The 21,873-nt window shown below is 40.3% G+C and overlaps 1 protein-coding gene across 2 annotated transcripts in view; it reads right to left on the reverse strand.

Moving 5' to 3' along the window:
* The window catches only part of sh3pxd2b (SH3 and PX domains 2B), a 337,393-nt gene that overhangs the window by 123,457 nt on the left and 192,063 nt on the right, over nucleotides 1-21,873 (reverse strand). For both annotated transcript variants that reach the window (XM_043703800.2, XM_043703799.2), the window contains exon 5: nucleotides 11,524-11,615. In XM_043703800.2, the coding sequence (XP_043559735.1) occupies nucleotides 11,524-11,615 (92 nt within the window). The remainder of the gene's footprint in view (nucleotides 1-11,523; nucleotides 11,616-21,873) is intronic.

Genomic DNA, 21,873 nt, shown 5'->3' on the forward strand with positions numbered 1-21,873 from the left:
ACTTGTTAACAAAACCAGCTTTGGAACATGCAATACGAGAATGTGATTTAAATTAATACAAATACTATGGATAGAATTTTAATAGGGATCTGGGCAGCATGGGCTATGGCAAGATTCCTGGCAGAATAGAATGGGAAGTCTGCCAAGGCCCATACTGACATCAGAAGCATTTTGCTCCATCTTTTATGCTTTTGCCTAGCGGTAAGACAAGTTTCTCACTTGGCAGTGGTAATTTGTCAATTAAGGAGATTATAGCTGGTTAAATATCTCATTAACAGCCCAATTCACTTCATTAATTTGCAGCTCCCCACCTGACCAAACATCTCCACAGCTTGGAGCAGTCTGGGAGGGATGTCCAGTATAAGCCCATTAGAAGGTGCTCCACCATCCTGGGTGCTATGCTTTGCACTATTGAAATAGACATGATTTAATAGATCCTGAGAAGCTGGGAAAATGGGTGGAGAAGGATAAGGACATTGAGCAGTGGGAAGCTCTCCTTGTAGATGACAGAACTCAGTTCCACTGGGTGCTACAAGGCATGCAGGACCTGATTGACAATTGCCCCCAGTAGTTTCCAAGTGGGTGCAGAGATGATCAACTGTTAATATCATAAACCAGCATTTGGTTTGCACTGTTGGGTGACCTGCAGTCTCCATTTGTTTCCTTTGTATTCTCTTTTGTCACCTGTAATGAAAAACACTTTTTTGACTGCTTACCCATATGTTCTGCAAATAAACAATGACAAGATGCAGTGCACTAATAGGTACTGAGGAAAGAATAGCAGTGACCAAAGAGAGGGTATTTAGATGAAATGCAGCTATGGACAGATAAAGTGTGTGCTGCAGAGGTTAAACAATGGGCAGAATGAGCCATTTTGTATATGTGAGGGAGAATCAGCCTTTGTGTCATGGGCAGCATGGCTTTGTGGCTAATGTGCCATTATACTTCTGGAGAGGGGCAATGTGAAATGTTAATGCTTGCCTGGGTGCACAGTGGCCTTTCAAAGACGGTGCAGCCGCAAGGAATATTGGTCTTTCAGTGGATATCTGCTGTATAGCGATTTGTTCTGGAGAAACCTCAGTTGGAGATGGAACTAGACATGGACACCATAAGGTGAAAGCGAGTTGTGAGAAGATTTGTAGCTCAGGTTGGGGTTCTGGATGTAAGTTTGCGGGCTGAGCTAGAAGGTTTGTTTTCAGACGTTTCGTCACATACTAGGTAATGTCATCAGTGAGCCTCTGGTGGAGCACCGGTGGTATGGCCCACTTTTTAATTATGTGTTTATGTCCTAACTTTCCAGCTCAGCAAGCAAATTTACATCCGGAATCATAAGGGGAGTTAACGAGGCGTGTCTAAGAAGATATTGTGCAAAAATCTTATTCAGCTTTGGTGAAAATCTCCAAAAGAATCAATGCAACTCGCACTTAGCGAGAAAAGTGTTCAGTCAAATATTACACTACTGCTCATTCTAAAATAGAAATCTAATGTTAAAACTTCTGTCCACAAGGAGTGAGAGAAACATTGGATCTGTGAGGGCATTAGAACTCTGTAAAACAGCTAAGCCAATCTCCATGCTGTCAGTTGTGTACTTGGCATGAATTTGAGTGCTGAAGCTGTAGTAAAATCTTGCTGGAGAAATTCAGCTTAGATGGCAGCATCTTTACAGCATCTGTGTTTCCTCTACGCAAATGCTGCCAGACTTGCTAAAATTTTCAAACAACTTCTATTTTTGTTTCAGATTTCAAGCATCTGCAATTCTTTGTTTTACTATATTATTGTGATAAAACCTTGCCCATTATCTCTATATTCATCCCAACCCAATCACAAATATTAAAACCTCTCTGTTCACCTCCAAGTGTTTATTGTACTAAAAATGCTTCAATATGTTCAAACTTGCTCGATAGCTGCAACCTTAATGTAGCTTAGTAGGTCAAATCGCTAAAACTATCAATTTGCCTGTAAGCATTTAAAATTACTGACTAAATGCAATGTCATTTTAGTGGTAATGATTTCAAAAGTAGTGAATGAGTATGGAACACTTGAAATATTGTGAACAGTTCTGGCCACCATTTAACAAAAACTGAGATTCAGGGCCAGAAGATCTAGGTTCAAGTCACATATTGTCTAGAGGTGCAACCTAATATGTCTGAACAGATTGACTAAAATATCTAGAATAAAAACAGGCATAGAGGCATTGGAGAAAATGTAAAAATGATTTACAAGGATGGTAGCAGTACCATTTGACTATAACCATTGGACAAAATTGAATAGGGCTTTAGTAAAATGAAGACTTTGAGGCAAATAGATAGTTTTCAAATTATAATTAGGTCAAATTGGGTAAATATGGAGCCAACTGGCTTCAGAAATCCAAAGTCAGGACAAAATCTGGGTCCCAAGTCCAGAATTATGTCTGTTTGTCTACATAAGGAGATTTATGGGCTCTTAATTACCTAATCATTTTACAAGTATTTGACTGAGTTCACATTGTTGGTTTTTCATGTTTTTTTTAAATCTAAATAGGAACTTTTATGGGTTATTCAACTGCATCTAAGGATTTGGGAATTCTGTCCATAAAATAGATCATGAATGAGGACAGTGAGGTGATGGGGGCAAGGGTTAGGGAAATTAGGTTAGAGGTTGAAAACAAGGGTGAGGAAATGAGAGGGATGAGAGCAAGGGTGTAGAAAAAGTGGAATGAGGAAGTAGGGAAATGAAGGGGAGTGATGAAAGGAGAGTGAGAGGTGAGAATGGTGTAGGTGAGGGTGATGTGTTAGTATGAGGGGTGAAGTGGTGATATTGAAAAGGTCACCAGAGTATGTAGCTATACGCCAATGAGTCACTGATGACATCAGGAACACCAAGTCAAGATTTTCTGACAGACCTTTCCAACAATCCACTTTGGCCTCAGCCTGTCTCCACTCCAACCTCGGGCCTCCTGCCAACATCCAGACCTCTTGGGGACTGGACCCCTCAGAGGGTCCTGCCTGCCTGCAGTCGAGTTAGAGATGAAATCACAACAGCAGGAATAGTTCCATTTCCCTATTTCCCCCTCTGATGCAACGCATGACTTCAAATAAATCACTTTCTATAATTGAACGTTATACATATAAAAACACAAGAACGAGAAAAAGATTATTCCAGACCAGCCCCAGTGTAGGATTTTAACAGTCTGTATGTAGGAATGTTGTTGCCATTCCATCCTTCAAATGAATGCTTTCAGAAAGGCCGTATAAATGATTTCACATCTGGATGCAGAGCATCTTTAGATAATCCCAAGCTGATTCAAACAGGATAGACATGATTTAAATGTAGTTAAGAAACTATGTGTGGGTGAAGGTAACCTTCCTGTGACCTCATGCAAAAAGTGAACGATGCTGATGTTTTAAATGAATATTCCAGAACAGTATTTCAAATGAGGTTAAATGTCACCTATCACATTGATTAATGAGTTCAATAAACAAGCAGGTATCTTTAGTTATCTTTATTTCCAAAGTATAAAATTATCTACTGAACAACATATTGGCTCAGAGTTGCTATGGTTGGGTATCTCACAGCATGCTCTGTCTGGTAGAATTTATTTTTTTACCCTCAATTCATAAATATTTTGAACTAAAAGTTTAGATTAGATTGGATTACTTACAGTGTGGAAACAGGCCCTTCGGCCCAACAAGTCCACACCGACCCGCCAAAGCGTAACCCACCCTGACCCATTCTCCTACATTTACCCCTTCACGTAACACTACGGGCAATTTAGCATGGTCAATTCACCTGACCTGCACATTTTTTTTGGATTGTGGGAGGAAACCGGAGCACCGGGAGGAAACCCACGCAGACACAGGGAGAATATGCAAACTCCCGCCTGAGGCGGGAATTGAACCCGAGTCTCTGGCGCTGTGAGGCAGCAGTGCTAACCACTGTGCCACCGTGCTGCCCACAAAGTTATTGGAAGAACAAGCTGAAAGTAATGTGGCTTGTGCTATAGGCCGTGTGGGATGTTGGAGAATGGTGGGGCAAATAGCCTTGGTAACAATAGAGATTTAAGGATTGAGAAGAAAAGTGAATGGGAGAAGAGAGACGTCTATTTAGATTCTCTCCCTATGATCTTGCAAGGTCAGCTCCAGACTTGAATTGTTTTTTCCCTTAACTTACAGGGCACAACAGATTATATGATCCTTTGCCATCGATAGGCGACTTTTATTATTGCACTTTCAAAATTTTGTTTTACCTGCAGAAATCCATGACCCGAACACACTGTGGAAGACAAGGATTTGGTGTACAGTCAAAGTGGTACAAGAAGAGAACAAAATTTTGGATTAATGGGAGGGACAAAGAGAAAAATCAGTGCTTCTCTTAAATCTATATTTTACAATCACTAAGATGAACATTAGAATTGAAACAGTAGTGTAAATTCTCTTTTGGAACCAGAAGATACTCAGCAGAAACCAAGTTCTCAAAAAGATTTTCGCATTAATAAGCTGTAATCCTAACTTTCTACAGGGAGTTTAATTGGCATTGAATGTCAAGTGCAGTATCTTCGTGAAACTTACTTGGATATAAGTGTATGTTAAAGGCATGCTTGTGTTCCCTTGGGGAAGCTGAAAATGTGTTGCTGGAAAAGCGCAGCAGGTCAGGCAGCATCCAAGGAACAGGAGAATCGACGTTTCGGGCATAAGCCCTTCCTGAAGAAGGGCTTATGCCCGAAACGTCGATTCTCCTGTTCCTTGGATGCTGCCTGACCTGCTGCGCTTTTCCAGCAACACATTTTCAGCTCTGATCTCCAGAATCTGCAGTCCTCACTTTTTCCCTTGGGGAAGCCCAGCTTGGACCATCTGTACGCCCATGCCTCAAGAAAGGACTGTAATGTTTGACATTTTAACTTTATTTCTTTATTTTTCTATTTTTGTAATTCAGATTTTGTTTCTAGGTACTCATACGAACCTAAGATACTCCCATGTGTGGCTACATTGTACACTTTTAACTGTACTCTTGTACAGAGTATTGAGTAAAACATGGCAATAAAATCTAAATCTGAATCTAAATCTAACTATGGAGCAGTAAAAATGTGACCACTTCCCATATCGTAGAAGGGCTCCTCTTGAATATGCCAGCTCAGCATTCAGTTAAATGAAGATGAATACTTGAGGAAGAGGATTTCAAATCTGAGACAACGATAATAGTTCACTGTGCAGCAGTGGTCCTCCTTTCCTATACACTGCAGAGATTTGGACAAACCAATGTAAAAAATTCAAATAAACAGAAATAAGCAGTGGTTCCTAAACAACATTCTACAAAATCCAGTGGCAAGAAAAGAAGCCCAGCAATGTCTTCTTTTCCCAATGCTTTAATCACTGAAAATCCACTTGACAGAATGGGACATTTCACTTGAATGTCTGACATTAAAAAAATGATTATACTACTTAGAGCTTGGTCAAGACAGGATATTTCCAGGAAGACACTGGAAAAGCTTTAAGGATGTCCTCAAAACATCCTTGACCAGATCAAACATCACTGTGATATAAGCAAGTCTCTGACCCCTGACCAACCGACATTCATTTAAAAGATACCAAAACATCAAGAGATTTGGTCAGGAACTAGCCAAGAAATTGTCCAAGTGTCAGAGAGAGTGCACAACTCTCCAAACACCACCTGCCCTACATATGGCAGAGTTTGCAGATTTTGAAATGAATCTCAGAACTGGAGTGGAAGTAAGACAATTACAATCCTGAGGGACAATCTGAGAAAAGGAACTTATCCAGCAATTTGCGATGCTTCACAATTCACAAGGCACCAACACCTCGATAGTAGGCATTTTGATACTTTTCATACAACAAAGCTTCAGATCATTAAACATGCCATCATTTCAGCCTCACAGTTTGGGCCTTAAATTGTGGTGTTCATAAATACTGATGTTAATCATCACCCAAAACATCTTTCAGGTATTGTCAAAGCACCTTGTAATTATTAACTTGTGATTTAAATGAATTAAACAGATAATGTTCACCAACAAATATTTGCAGTAAATCGGCTTTGACCATTATATTTTGGAAACTTTACAATTTGGACCTATGTTTTGTTGAAGATTTTGTGATAAAATGTTCCAAGGGTCAAAAGAATAGCATACCCTGTAAGTGAGATTCATAGGGAGGCCTGGAACCACTGAGAAGGGAGAGAAGTAAGGTCTTCTTCCTTTGGTTGACAGGAGGAATCGACCATGCTATGTAGCAGGGGCAAACTCGATGTTTAGCATCATCTTCCTCTGCCTCTCTTTCTCATTTCTCATACCTCAGGCTTCTCCCTTAATCAACTACCTTATTTGAGGGTCTTACCATGCTCTATGCCCAGACCTGTCTGGATGGCTCAATTATGGAGCACACAGCAGACCACCATAATGGCAGAGACCTTTGAAGGTGAATGTTGTAAGACTGAACTTGACTGTTTGAAGTACAGATCCAGGACTCTCAGAGTTTGTGATGCCCCATCAGTTGTGAGTCTGATGTGCTGTCCAGCCTTGGAGAAGAAGGCACTTGCCACCTTGCTAAAGTGCCAGTGCACAGCCATCTGCGACATGTTACAGAAGTTCCCACGGAACAGGACACAGATGGCTGTCAGTAGTAGCTATGAGAGCAGCTGTCTCCTTCGACACTGGTTCTAAGATTTTTTCCAGGTCTCTTCAGTTCTTGCCTGTTGATCCAGTGCTCAAGGCTTTGTATCTGTTTCCCATTTCTCTCTCTCCTCTGGCATTCTGATGCCCTGTGCTCTTCCCTCCTTAGGAAGACCGCTGCTCCTCATCTCCAATGACCTTGATTTGAAGGTGCAAACCCATTTAATTATGATAAATATGTGTCTTACCTTTCAAAACATTTCTTTCCTCCCTGACTGGTCGCCACGGTGGTGCTTGTCTGCCTTCAGCTGGCGTGAGGCAGGCAATTCCTAAATGTTAGCTGTCCCCAGTGAAATGCAGTTTGGAAGTATGGATGAATTTGGAGGCTGGTACTTTCCCAGTGCCCTCACAAATGATACAAAATCAGAGGTAAGAACGGGACATAGAGATGTATAGTAAGAAAACAGACCCTTCAGTCCACTTGTCCATGCCGACCAGATATCCCAACCAACCTAGTCCCACCTGCCACACCTGACCCATATTTCTCCAAACCTTTCTTATTCAAATACCATCCAGATGCCTTTTAAATGTTGCAATTGTACTCACCTCCACCATTTCACACACCACCCTCTGCGTGAAAAAGTTGCCCCTTAGGTCTCTTTTATATTTTTCCCCTCTCACCCTAAATCTATGCCCTCTCTTCCCCCACTCCAGTGAAGAAATTTTGTCTATTTATCCTATCCATGCCCCTCATGATTTTTAAACCCCTATAAGGTCACCCCTCAGCCTCTGACACTCCAGGGAAAACAGCCCCAGCCTATTCAACCTCTCCCAATAGCTCAAATCCTCCAACCCTGGCAACATCCTTGTAAATCTTTTCTAAACCCTTTCAAGTTTCACAACATCTTTCTGATAGGAAGGAGACCAGGATTACATGCAATGTTCCAAAGTGGCCTAACTAATGTCCTGTACAGCCGCAACCATGACCTCCCAATTCCTGTACTTTATACTCTGATAAACAAAGGAAAGCTTACCAAACGCCTTCTTCACTATCCATCTACCTGCGATTCCAAGGTCTCTTTATTCAGCAACATTCCCTAGGACCTTACCATTAAGCGTATAAGTCCTGCTAAGATTTGCTTTCCCAAAATGCAGCACCTCGCATTTATCTAAAGTAAACTCCATCTGCCACTTCTCAGCCCATTGGCTCGTCTGATCAAGATCCTGTTGTAATCTGAGGTAACCTTCTTCGCTGTCCACTACACCTCCAATTTTGGTGTCATTTGCAAACTTACTGACTATACCTCTCATGCTCACATCCAAGTCATTTATATAAATGATGAAAAGTAGCGGACCCAGCACTGATCCTTGTGGCACGCCACTGGTCACAGGCCTCCAATCTGAAAAACAACCCTCCACCACTACCCTCTGTCTTCTACCTTTGAGTCAGTTCTGTGTCCAAATGACCAGTTCTCCCTGTATTCTGTGAGATCCAACCTTGCTAACCAGTCTCCCATGGGGAACCTTGTCGCATTCCTTACTGAAGTTCATATAGATCACATCTACTGCTCTGCCCTCATCAATCCTCTTTGTTACTTCTTAAAAAATCTCAGTCACGTTTGTGAGACATGATCTCCCATGCACAAAGCCATGTTGACTATCCTTAATCAGTCCTTGCCTTTCATGTACATCCTGTCCCTCAGGATTCCTTCCAACAACTTGTCCACCAACAACATTAGGCTCACTGATCTATAGTTCCCTGGCTTGTCCTTACCACCTTTCTTAAACAGGGGCACCACGTTAGCCAACCTCCAATCTTCTGGCACCTCACCTGTGACTATCAATGATACAAATATCTCAGTAAGTGGCCTAACAATCACTTCACTAGCTTCCCACAGAGTTCTCGGGTATACCTGATCAAGTCCTGGGGATTTATCCACTTTTATGCATTTCAAGTCATCCAGCACTTCCTCCTCTGTAATTTGGACATTTTTCAAGATGTCACCATCTATTTCCCTACATTCTATATCTTCTGTGTCCTTTCCCACGGTAAATACTGATGGAAAATACCTGCTTAGTATGTCCCCCATCTCCAGCAGCTCCACACAAAGGCCGCCTTGCTAATCTTTGAGGGGCACTATTCTCTTCCTAGTTACCTTTTTGTCCTTAATGTATTTGTAAAAACCCTTTGGATTCTCCTTAACTCTATTTGCCAAAGCTATCTCATGACCCCTTTTTGCCCTCCTGATTTCTGTCTTAAGTATACTCCTACTGCCTTTATACTCTTTTAAGAATTCACTCGATCTATCCTGTCTATACCGGACATATGCTTCCTTCTTTTTCTTAACAAACCCTCAATTTCTTTAGTCATCCAGCATTCCCTATATCTACCAGCCTTTCCTTTCACCCTAACAAGAATACACTGTCTCTGGACTCTCGTTATCTCATTTCTGAAGGCTTCCCATTTTCCAACTGTGTCTTTACCTGCGAACCTCTGCCCCCCATCAGCTTTTGCTCACTGAGCTGGAAGGTTCGTTTTCAGATGTTCCATCACCATACATTGTCAATGAGCTTCCGGATGAAGCACTGGTGGTATAGCCCACTTTCTATTTATATTTTGGGTTTTCTTGGATTGGTGATGCCATTTCCCATGGTGACATCATTTCCTATGGTGATATCATTTCCAGTCCTTTGTCTGAGCAGGTGGTAAATGGGATCCAATTCAATATGTTTGTTGATAGAGTTCTGGTTGGCATGCCATGCTTCTCGGAATTCTTGTGCGTGTCTCTACTTGGTTTTTCCGAGATAAATGTGTTGTCCCAGTTACAATGGTGTCCTTCCTCATCCGTATGTAAGGATACAAGTGAGAGTGGGTCATGTCTTTTTATGGCTCGTTGATGTTTATGTATCCTGGTGGCTAGTTTTCTGTCTGTTTGTCCAATGTGGTGTTTGTTTCAGTTCTTGCAAAGTATTTTGTAAATTAAATTAGTTTTGCTTGTTGCCTGTATAGGGTCTTTCAAATTCATTAGCTGCTGTTTTAGTGTGTTGGGGGGTTTGTGGGCTACCATGATGTCAAGGTGTCCGAGTAGTCTGGCAGTCATTTCCGAGATGTCTTTGATGTAGGGGAGAGTAGCTAGGGTTGTTGGACGTGTTTTTGACCTACATCCAGAACCTCAACCTGAGCTACAAATCTTCTTAAAACTCGCTAAGAGTTAAGAATGTCTGGCGCATGACATTGCTGTCATTGTTTCTCACATTTGCTATTAAATAGGGTCACCTAAAGCAGGAAATTTACACCAAAATCAACTAGCCGCTAAATGGTACACAATTATTTTATGGCAGGGATACACAGCCATGCCTACTGCCACAAAATTAAGTGAAGAAGCAGTGCTCTGAATGCTAGTACATCCAAATAAACCTGTTGGACTATAACCTGGTGTTGTGAGACTTTTAACTTTGTCCACCCCAGTCCAACACTGGCACCTGCACATCATACTGCCACAGAAGCAGAGTGAAAGTGGCCAGGAGCCCTGTGGAGAGCCAAGATGGGTTGCGCCAGATGAATGGTGACATTTTTGACTCTGTAGCCCTTGTCCCTCATACCTATTTTCTATGCCACCTCAAATCTGCCATGAATTCCTACAACCCGGGAATCATCATGCCAACCCATGGTTCTTCAAAATAAATATTGTCAAAAGATTTCACAGTAAAAAAACACCTGATATAACAACTTAAAGTCAACAGTTCTCTCCAGCTGTCAAACGGAGTCCTATTGGAGCAATTCACCTGGGTTCTAGATTAACAGACATGATGTGTTTGGAGTCTCTATTATTGATATTTTAACTGTCTGTCTGATTGATTGACACTTTGGTAGGATTGTAGGAACAGTAGATTGTTAGAGATTTTGTTTATAAGTGGGTGATTTATTTTTCTCTGTCCCACACATGCTCTTGTTACAATATGGCTTATTAGTTCTGTACATATTGTAAAGCGGATGGATATACATGGAATATCCATAAGACATTAAGGGGGTTATAGAACGCCATGAGTGAGTAGCAGGTCATAACTGGCACTGAATTGGAACAGATGAGATATGGAATGAGCATGGGCAAGGCCACTTGATGTTATCTTCCAAGTATTTCCAGAATCCACGGGTTAACAGATACTCAAAATCCACTCCACAAAAATTGCAAAGCTACGAGATACCTACCCCAACAATGGTGCCAGTCAGGCCAGTAGATCAGGAGTGAGTTTGCTACTGCACATGCTAATTCCATGCCAGCGAAAAGTGAAGGTACTTCAAACAGGCAGTCAGTCATTGAACTTAGCTGCCATTTTTAAATGGCTCCAGAGTTGTCACAACATTGCCAAGACCCAGCCTAAATCTCCACAGTCAACAGGGTAAGGTAGAAACACTTGTAATAAATTAGGAAGTAGATGTGCTGTAAAGAATAACTGTAGAACTTTAAACTTTTTTTTGCCAACTCCCTTCTTGAAAAATTGTAAAACTCCTGCTGGGTTTTAAGGTGCTGGGTAACCTAAAGTACATCTTCACGTGAGCTTACAATTTGATCATGTTTATTTAGAGGTTATTTAACCCTGGATGTCAGAGCTGAACCATTAGGTTTTCACCTGGTGCTCTTAAATGTCAAGTTACAGCAGGAATCTATTATACGTGATCAGGAGGCAAAAACCTTTGGCTAATTTTCTTCATCTAAGTGAAACTTACATTTATTTTAAAATTACAATTGCAAATGATCAAAGCAGAGCAAAACATGTGAAAGCATTTTTTTTGGCAAATAAATACACTACATGTCAATAGATCTTAATCTGTTCTCTAAGACAAACATTGTATTGTTTTCCAAAATCAGAACCTAATCTTGGCTTCTCAAGTCAGATGTAATTTAGTACAACATACTCACTCTTTAGGTGGGTTTAAGTCCTCTGGTCTTGTTTCAAAGAATTGGAGAACTTCGTCACACTGTGAGATATGAGCCGGTAGTCGGATGAGAGCCTGCACATAATTAGCACACAATGAGATGATAACATTTGGATTATTTGTTTAAAAGAAACCCTGTTCTTTCCAAATGGAGGATCTGAGCCTAATCTATTAAAATAGAGGTTTATATTATCTATATAAAATTAAGTATCCCTTTTCTCTCCCCTTCATCACAAAACAAAATCATTCAAGAAATAGATTTTCAGTTTCATTTCTGGTTTCCCATCGTGAAAATAATGACCTGCCATAAATTTCTAATCAATATATACCAATATATATAGCAATACAATTTAAGAATGATGTATAAATGCACATTGTTTCAATCACTACAGAACAATTATTTTCTCAACTAATATTAAATACATGCATCATACTACTTTCATGTAAGTACAAAAGAAGTATTTAAAAGATAACCAAAAATCACCAACACTGATATTGGTGGTAGCAATAATGAGAACTTTTTCACTCAGACGGTGACAAATGGTGGAATTTGAACTCAATTCAAATCTGGGGCAGCACGGTGGCTCAGTGGTTAGCACTGCTGTCTCACAGCACCAGGGTCCCAGGTTCAATTCCAGCCTCGGGTGACTGTGTGGAGTTTGCACATTCTCCCAGTGTCTGCGTGGATTTCCCCTGGGTGCTGCGGTTTCCTCCCACGGTCCAAAGATGTGCAGGTCAGGTGAACTGGTCATACTAAATTGCCCATAGGTTAGGTGTGTTAGTCAGAGGGAAATGGGCCTGGGTGGGTTACTCTTCAGAGGGTCAATGTGGACTTGATGGGCCGACGGCCTGTTTCCACACTGTAGGGAATCTAGTCCAATGATTACCTTGAAACTGTTGTCAATTGTCCAGTAATTTCATAGAGTCATACAGCATGGAAACTCGTCCATGCCAAACAAGTTATCCAAACTAACTAGTCTCATTTGGCCCATGGCCCTCCAAACCTTTCCTATTCTCGTCCTGTCCCGTAAATGTTGTAACTGTATCTGCTTCTACCACTTACTCTGGCAGTTCATTTCCAGATACGAACCACCCTCTGTTTTAAAAGGTTGCCCCTCAGGTTGCTTTTAAATCTTTCTCCTATCACCTTAAAAAATGCTGCCTAGTTATGTTTTCTCGGGAAGGAAACTGCTGTCCTTAGCTGGACTACCCTACATGTGACTCCAGTCACACAGCAATGTGATTGATTCTTAAATGCCCTCCAGACAATTAAGGGTGGGCAATAAATGCTGGTCCCACATCCCATGAATGAGTAAAAAAGAAATTTAACTTCAGTCAGGTTTCCTTCAAGTTGAATTCAAAAGCTTGAACTATATATATATTTTTAGAAACCTTGCTCAATAGTTTCATGACATGATAGAGTAGATGCAGGAAGAATGTATCCAAGGGAAGGGGAGCGTAGCATCAGTGGTCACAATCTAAGGGTATGGAGTAAGTGACTTAAGACTGAGACAATAAGAAATTTCTTCACCTGCAGATTGGTAAGCCTATGAAATTTGCTAACACAGAAAGCAGCCCTGACCAAAACATTGCATGTTTTCAAGAAGGAGTTGGATATAGCACTTAGGGTAAAGGGATCAATGCATAGGGGGGAAACCTGGGAACAGGCTACTGAGTTGGATGATCAGCAATAATCATAATAAATGGCAGAGCAGACTCAAACAGTCAAATGGCCTACTCCTGCTCCTGTTTTCTAGTTTTCTATTGTCTTTCCTGATCCTATTATCATCATATAAACAATCTTCCAGGAGGCGTCAGTTATCTGCTCTGACACATACTGTTTTAAACTCATGGTTCCAAAAAGATTGACTTAATTACTTATTAAACTCTTCAGAAAATAAAAATATTCATTTGCCATTAATTTAGAATTCAGGGAAAAAAAAATACATGCACTGGTATTATTGATAGGTTACTAATCCAGAGATTCAGGTAATGTTCTGAGGACTCAGGTATGAATCCCACTGTGGCAGATGGTGGAATTTAAATTTAATAAAATTCAACAATTAAGAGATTCATGATAACCATGAAACCATTAATGATCATCTGAAACATCACTGGGTTCATTAATTAGCTTTAGGAAAGGAAATTGCCATCCTTACCAAGTACCGTTCATCTATGACTCCAGACCCACAGAATTATGGTTGACTCTTAATTGCTGTCAGAGATTAGGGATGGGCAATAAATGGAATAGCCAGTAATACCTACATCCTATGAATGAATTTTAAAAATCTCATGTATTTCAGCAGGGTGTCTAAAGACAAGTATTTTAAATTTAAATAGTGGCAATTATGCAGGGACGAATGCCGAGTTAGCTAAAGTGAATTGGCAAACGAAGGGAGTGCACAATATAGATGAGGTTGGAGACATTTAGAGGGATAGTCCAAGACACATAGAATAGATGCATTCCAATAAGCAAAAAGGTAATTCCAAGGGACAGACCCGTCTTCCATGAACTAGATACAAAAAGATGGTATCAAACTTGGAAAAAAAAACAACCGCACAAAAACAAGTGGCAAGTCAGAAGATTGAATGGAATATAAAAAGAAAATTGACTAAAAGATTGAGGACAGGGATCGGGGAGGAATTTTGAGTATAAGAGAAAGCTAGCCAGATACATAAAAGCAAAAACAAAAAGTTTCTGTAGATATTTAAAAAGGAAAAGAGTTAAAGTTGTTGGTGGTTCTATGGCAAATCAGAGTGCGAAATTAGAAAATAATTTGAGTTTTTACAGCCTGAAATGAGATCCTTCGACCTATCGTGTTCACTCCAGTCAAATAATCCCATTTTCTAGCACTTGGTATGTAACCAAATGCTATGGTGTTTCAAGCACTCATCTGAACAGCACATAAATGTCTTGAGGTCCCTGCCTCTACCACCTTTTTAAGCAATAAAATTCCAGGTGCCCAGCATCCTCTGGATGAAAAATGTTTTACTCAAATTTCTTCTAAAACTCCTAGCCTTAACACTGTGTCCCCTGCTACTGACACCCACTACAGGAAAACATTTCTCTCTATCTACCCTATCAATGACCATCAGAACTTTAGGCTCCTCTATTTGTCTTTCCTCAGCATTCTCTGCTCTGAGACAAGGCCAGGCTACTTAGTCTCTCTTCATATCTGAATTGCTCCAAATTAGCAACATCCAGGTGAATCTCCTCTGCACCTTTTCCACCTTGATTGGAAAAGGGGTCAAAAGTTATGAGGAGAAGGTAGGAGAATGAGGTTGAGAAACATTTCAGCCAGGATCAAATGGTGGAGAACATGCAATAGTCCGAATAGTGTAATTTTGCTCCGATATCTTATGGTCCAAGGTCTTATGCTCCTTGCTCTTGCGTTCAATACTTTGAGTAAAACAAATTCAGAAGTCACATGACACCAGGTTATAATCCAACAAGTTTATTTGAAATTACAAGCTTTCGGAGCGCGCTCCTTTGACAGGTGAAGAGAAGCACACAGGCACATAATTTATATGTAGGGAGATCAAAAGATCATAAAAATGGTGTGAATGGAGTGTTAATAGGCTGAATAGCAGGTGGAGGAATGACCTACAATTCGTTTGCAGCTTTTCGCAGTGGCATATTGGAACTGTCAATCGATGGGATGAGCATTTTATCCCATTCTCATGAGGGCATCTTACAGCATTTTTAAGTGTCTGTCAGGTTCCTCCTCATCTGAGCAGATCCTAAGTATATGCAGGTCTTGACCATAGGGGATGGCTTCTTTAACATGTTTAGCGTTTAACTAGAGAAGTGCAGCATCATGAGCTATCATGTTATTCCAGTCATTTGGTTTGTCTCCAGCACCACCTCTTTTTAATTTTTCATAATTATCTCTCTGCCTCAATTAATAGGTCATCCCTTAACTTGCTATTCAGCTGTTGACACTTCACTCACACCATCTGACACTTTTGATCACCTGCACAAACTTATTATTCAGCTTGTCGACACTCCATTCACAAAATTTGTATGCTCTTTTGGTGTCTCTGCCTATAATTTCTGTGGCTGTGTGTTTCTCTTGACTTCAGCTCATGAAAGAGCAGCACACTGAAAGCTTGTGATTTTAAATAAACCTGTTGGATTATAACCTGATATCATGTGATTTCTGACCTCCTCCACTTTAGTTCAACACAGTACCTCCACATCTTGAGTAAAAAAACACAAGTTTTGCATGCCATTTTATATGTCATATGTCATCTACCTCCCTACTGTCTTCAAGACCAGCACACCAAGGTCACTCTGATGTTCTGTGCTTCCTGACGTTTCACCATTCAATTATTACTCCCATTTGCCTCATTAGTTCTCACAAAATGCATCACCTCACACTTTTCAGAATTAAATTCAATTTGCCACCGTTGAATCCATCTACAGCTGTATTCTGTAATATTGTCCAAGACTTTCTTCCACACCACCAATTTCCATGTCATTTGCATGAAATGGAAGAAGGGAAGAAACTCAATAACTACAAATCACTTGGGAAGTGGTACTGAGCATATTGCTGCAGCTATAGGAGGCAGGACTCTAGGTCCTGATGGAGTTTATCCTAAGGTCTTCAAAGTACTGGCCACTGGAATAGTCGAGGCATTGGTTTAATTTTTCAACTTTCTTCAGACTTGGGAAAGGTCCCATTTAAAATGGGAAATAGCAAATCTAACTCCTTTAATGAAAAATGGGGGTGAAGAGAAGAGACAGAAAGCAGGAAACTGCAATTTCTCATTGTGAAGGTTTAGAATTAAACATGTTACGGCAGGACACTTGGAAATGTTTAAGGTAAGCAGGCAAAGTCAACAATGTTTTGTGAAAAGCAAATCATGTTTACTCATTAATTGGAGTTCTTTGGGGAAGTAAAATCTGATAAGGATAAAGGGGAACCAGTGCATTCATTGTTAATGGATTTCCAAAAGGCACATAATAGCATGACATATCAAAGGTTATTGCATAAGAAAAAAAATCTGAATTTTGGAGGAGTGGCATATTGCCATTCATAGGGGTTTGGTTAGCTAACAGAAACCGTAGTTATGGATCAAGTGGAGTGCCACAGGGATCAGTGTTGGGGCCTCAATGTTTTAAAATTTATAGAAATAACTGATGAAAGGACAGAATATATGGCTGCTGATGATGCAAACATAGATAAGAAAGTAAGTTATGAAAAGGACATATGGAAGCTCAAAGGAATATGACTAGGTTAAGTGAATAAGACAAAGATCTGGGAGAATATAATGTGGGAAATGGAAGATGTCCTTTTTGGCAGGAACAAGTGAATAAAAAGTACTTTGTAAATGGTGAGAGATTGCAGAGCTTTGAGGTTCAGAGGGATCTGTATGTCCCCATGCATGAATCACATAATGTTAGCACATAGGTAGTAGTAATAACTGGGAAACCTCACAGATAAGACAGAGTGTCTTTTTTTAGTGAGGAGAATTCAGTACAAAGGTAGGGACATTATCCTTCAGTTATATAAAATCCTGAGACCCCGCATCTGGAGTACTTTGTACAGTATTGGTCCCTTTATTAACTATTTGGATAATGGCATAGAAAGTCATATCTCCAAAGTTAGGCAGCATTGTGAATAGTGTAGTTGACAGCATAGAAGTAAAAAGTGATATTGATAGACTTGATGAATGAATAAAACTGAGACAGATGGGGTTTAATGCAAGCTTGGGTTATCCAATGTGAACCAGTTAAAAAAAAGGGTAATTTCCAAATGATTTAAGACCATAAGACAGAGGAGGAGAAATGTGGACATTCAGCCCATCGAGTCTGCTCTGCCATTCAATCATGACTGATACGTTTCTCAAACTCATTCTCCCATTTTCTCTCTGTAACCCTTGATACTCAAGAATGTATCTATCTCAGTCTTAAATATATTCAATAACCTGGCTTCCACAAACTTGTGTGGCAATCAATTCCATATATTCACCATTCTCTGGCTGAAGAATTTGCTCCTTATATCCATTCTCAAAGGTCTTCGTTTTACTCTAAGGCTATGTCCTCAGGTCCTAGTCTCTCCTACCAATGAAAACATCTTCTCAACATGTACTCTGTCCAGGTGATTCAGTATTCTGTATGTTTCAATAACATCCATCACCCTTCTAAACTCCATCAAGTATATACCCAGAGGCCTCAAATGTTCCTCATATGTTAAGCTTTTCATCCCTGGGACCATTCTTGTGAACCTCCTCTTGATCCCTTCACGGCCAATACATCCTTCCTGATATATGGGACCTAAAACTGCATACGATACTCTAAATGTGGTCTGACCAGAGCCTTATAGAGCCTCAGAAGTACATCTCTGCTTTTATATTCAAGTCCTCCCAAAATAAATGCCTTCCTAACTACTGACTCAACCTGCAAGTTTACTTTGAGAGAACCCTGGAGTAGAACTCCCAAGTTTCTTTGCACTTCAGATTTCAGAACTTTCTCCCCATTTAGAAAATAGTCCATGCTTCTTTTCTTTCTAACAAAGCACATGACCTCATACTTTCCCACATTGTACTCCATCTGCCCCTTCTCCTAACGTGTCCAAATTCTTCTGCAGCTTCCATGCCTCCTCAATACTACCTATCTTTGCATCATCTACAGACCTAGCCAGAATGTCCTCAGTTCCTTCATCTAGATCGCTAATGTATAAAGTGAAAAGTTGTTGTCCCAACACTGAGCCTTTCACCGGCTGCCACTTTGAGAAGGACCCTTTTATCCCCACTCTGCACTTTCTGCCAGACAGCCAATCTTCTATCCATGCTACCGCTTTGCTTCTGACACCATGGACCCTTAGCTTACTCAGTAGCCTCCTCTGCAACACCTTGTCAAAGGCCTTCCTGAAGTTCAGGTAGATAACATCCATTGGCTTTCCTTGGTCGAACCTGCTCATTACTTCCTCAAAGAATTCTAGAAAATTTGTCAGGCATGACTTCCTCTTGATGAAACCATGTTGACTTTGTCCTATTTTAACAAATACTTCCACGTATTCAGAAATCTCATCCCTCACAATGGATTCCAGGATCTTATCCACAACCGAGGTTAGGCTCATAAGTCTTTAATTTTCCATCTTATGGCCTTACTCCCTTTTTAAACAGAGGTGTCATGTTAGTGATTTTCCAGTTCTCTGGGACCCTCCTTGATTCTACTGATTCCTGAAAGATCATCACTAATGCCTCCATTATTCCTTCAGCTAATTCTCTTAGAACTCTGGGGTGTAGTCCACCTGGTCCAGGTGATTTATTCACCTTCAGGCCGTTCAGCTCTTCTAGCACCTTCTCCTTGGTGATGGCCACCAGCTCTGTCCTCTCACTCTTTTGAATCTTTCGAATATTACTTGTGTCTTCCATTGTGAAGACTGACATGAAGTAATTATTCAGTTCCTTAGCCATTTCCTTGCTGCCCACTACTATCTCTCCAGCATCATTTTCCAGCAACCCAATGTCTACTTTTGCCTCTCTTTTGCCCTTTATATATTGAAAGAAACTCTTACAGTCCTCCTTTATATTACTGGCTAGTTTACCCTCATTAATTTTCTCCCTTCTTATTTCTGTTTCTATTGCTCTCTATTGATGTTTGTAAGCTTCCCAATCCGCTGGTTTTCCACTGCCCTTCACGTCATTATATGCTTTCTCTGTTAAATACAGAGACTTTGATCAGATCACCACTTAACATCCTACATTCCTAAAACAGGCCTAATGTGTACAACTCTGAAGGCCAGGTATTACTCTTGTACTGACTCCAAGGCCAGTATATACTTTAATATAGTCTTTGAAGTTAAATACAGTATCTGCTCCAAAGAGACTTGGAGCTTCACAAGCATAGATCTTGAAAATGCCATGAACAGGTACAGAAAATAATCAAGGAGGCTAATAGAATGCTAGTGGACTGGAGTATAAGGATGCAGAAGCTATGCTATAGTTATGAAAGTTATAAAATAAACACTGGTTAGACTCAACTTGGAGTACGGCGAGCTGATCTGGACACCACAACTTAACAAGAACATATTGGCCTTGGAGTCAGTACAAAAATGATATCTGGACTTCAGAGTTATACAAATTAGGCCTGTTTTCTCTAGAATGTAGAATGTTAGGCAGTGATCTGATCAAAGTCTTCAACAGTAGACACACTGACTTTAAGGTAAAAACAATGACTGCAGATGCTGGAAACCAGATTCTGGATTAGTGGTGCTGGAAGAGCACAGCAGTTCAGGCAGCATCCAAGGAACAGTAAAATCAATGTTTCAGGCAAAAGCCCTTCATCAGGAATACAGGATGCTGCCTGAACTGCTGTGCTGTTCCAGCACCACTAATCCATCACTGACTTTTAGGGCATTTATATGATTATTGGATAAACATACATATGAAAATGGAATACTGTAGGTTAGATGGGCTTCAGATTGGTTCCACAGGTCGACGCAACATCGAGAGCTGAAGGGTCTGTAATGCCCTGTAATGTTCTATGTTAAAATTTTAATAGCAAAAGACAAATTGGTAAACTACGGATAGACTGTTCAGGTGAAATGTCAGGAAGCACTTCTACATACAGAGTATTTGAGGTTTGGAACTCAGTCTCAAAAATGACACTAATGCGTGATCAGTTGTCATTTTTGAATTGGTAACAGGTATATTCTTGTCAAAGAAAGGCATTAAGAAGTACACAGTTAGGCCACAGATCAAGCATGATCTCATTAAATGGTGAAAAAGGCTTAAGGGGCTGAAAGATTGCCTCCTTTTCCAATGCTCCTAATTTAAGAAACAATGTAAATGTGTTGGAAACAGTTCAGAGATGGTTTACAAGATTAATACCTGGAGAGAGCAGGTCACCTTATGAGGAAAAGTTGTATTTGTTGGAGTTTAGTGTCGAAAAGTGTGGCACTGGAAAAGCACAGTAGGTCAGGCAGCATCCAAGGAGCAGGACAATCGACGTTTCGGGCATGAACCTTTCATCAGGAATGATCCCATTCCAGGTGAAAGGCTTATGCCCAAAATGTCAATTGTTCTGCTCCTCGGATGCTGCCTGAGCTGCTATGCTTTTCCAGCACCACACTTTTTGACTCTGAACTTCAGCATCTGCAATTATCACTTTTTCCTTTAGTCCTCTGTTGGAGTTTAGAAGAGTAAGAGGTGACTTGATTAAAATACATAAAGATCTTGAGTGGTCTTGAAATTATGACTGAGGAAAAGATATTCCCTCTTTTGGGAAAATCTAGAACTCAAAGTCCACCTTTAAAGACATATCATGGCCCGCTCAGACAGTAATCAGTCTATTGAACTCTCTTCCTCCAAAGGCTGGGGAAGCAGGATATTTGGACATTGTCAAGAGGGCGTGGGGATGCAGTGGGGGAAACAGACAACTGGCCTATCTTCTGCTCCTAGTTTGTAGGCCATATGTAATAAGCTTGTGACACAGCAATTTAGTCAGCATGATTATTTGTGTACATTTTTAAAAATATAAAGTTTAAAATTTTGTTATTTTTAGGTCAATTTAGTTTACATTAATACAGAGTAGTAAAGAGATGACATGGCCTGCTTCAAATCCTACTAAACAACAAAACTGGTTTGTGTAGTTCGCATGAAAACAATGAGGCCCAAATTGTTTTACTGAGAAGGTGCAAGATGTTCATACCTCTCGATAATGGGAAGACCACTGTACTAACTTAAGTGAGACTTCTCCATAGCTCACAGGGAAGTGGTTGCAAAGTCAGGCTTTATCAAGATTTATGCTCAATTCCGGAATAGAATAAAGTTGAATGTTTAGAAGATAATTAGCATTTTGACCTAAATACATGGCTCAGATGATTCACGTTGTCATGAAGATAGACACTAAGAGAGAACAAATCATAAGGATTTACAAGGTTTTCTTAATTTTTCCTGAAACCCCTGTGACAGTCTGTTAGTATCTAAGAAAGACAAATAGCATAGAGAAGAAGGCAGACCGTCTGTCTTGCTCACCACATAGACTGCAAATAGATCCCTGCATTTATGCTTAAAGAGTCTAAGTTTCTCAGGATTTAATGAGGGGTGAACATTTGCCTAGATTTAGCAAGAGAGCGTGGGGTGCAGTGGGGGCAAGAGACAACTGGCCTAGGAAAGCCCTCAACTGTAAAAAAATCAATTCAGAAACTAGAATTTATCCAGCTGGAAAACAGAAAGGAAATAATCTATTGAGAACTGAAGATACCCTTTGACTGATTTCTTGAGAACAATTTGTCGACTTCAAGGGACAAAGTAACATTTAACTGTAGTGGGAATTTTAGTTTCTTTTAAAAGTTAAATAAGGGAAACAGTTTACAGTATA

The sequence above is a fragment of the Chiloscyllium plagiosum genome, unplaced genomic scaffold (assembly GCF_037043375.1).
Source record: "Chiloscyllium plagiosum isolate Xiang-an unplaced genomic scaffold, Cpla_swu_hap1 HiC_scaffold_16, whole genome shotgun sequence".
Lineage (NCBI taxonomy): Eukaryota > Metazoa > Chordata > Chondrichthyes > Orectolobiformes > Hemiscylliidae > Chiloscyllium > Chiloscyllium plagiosum.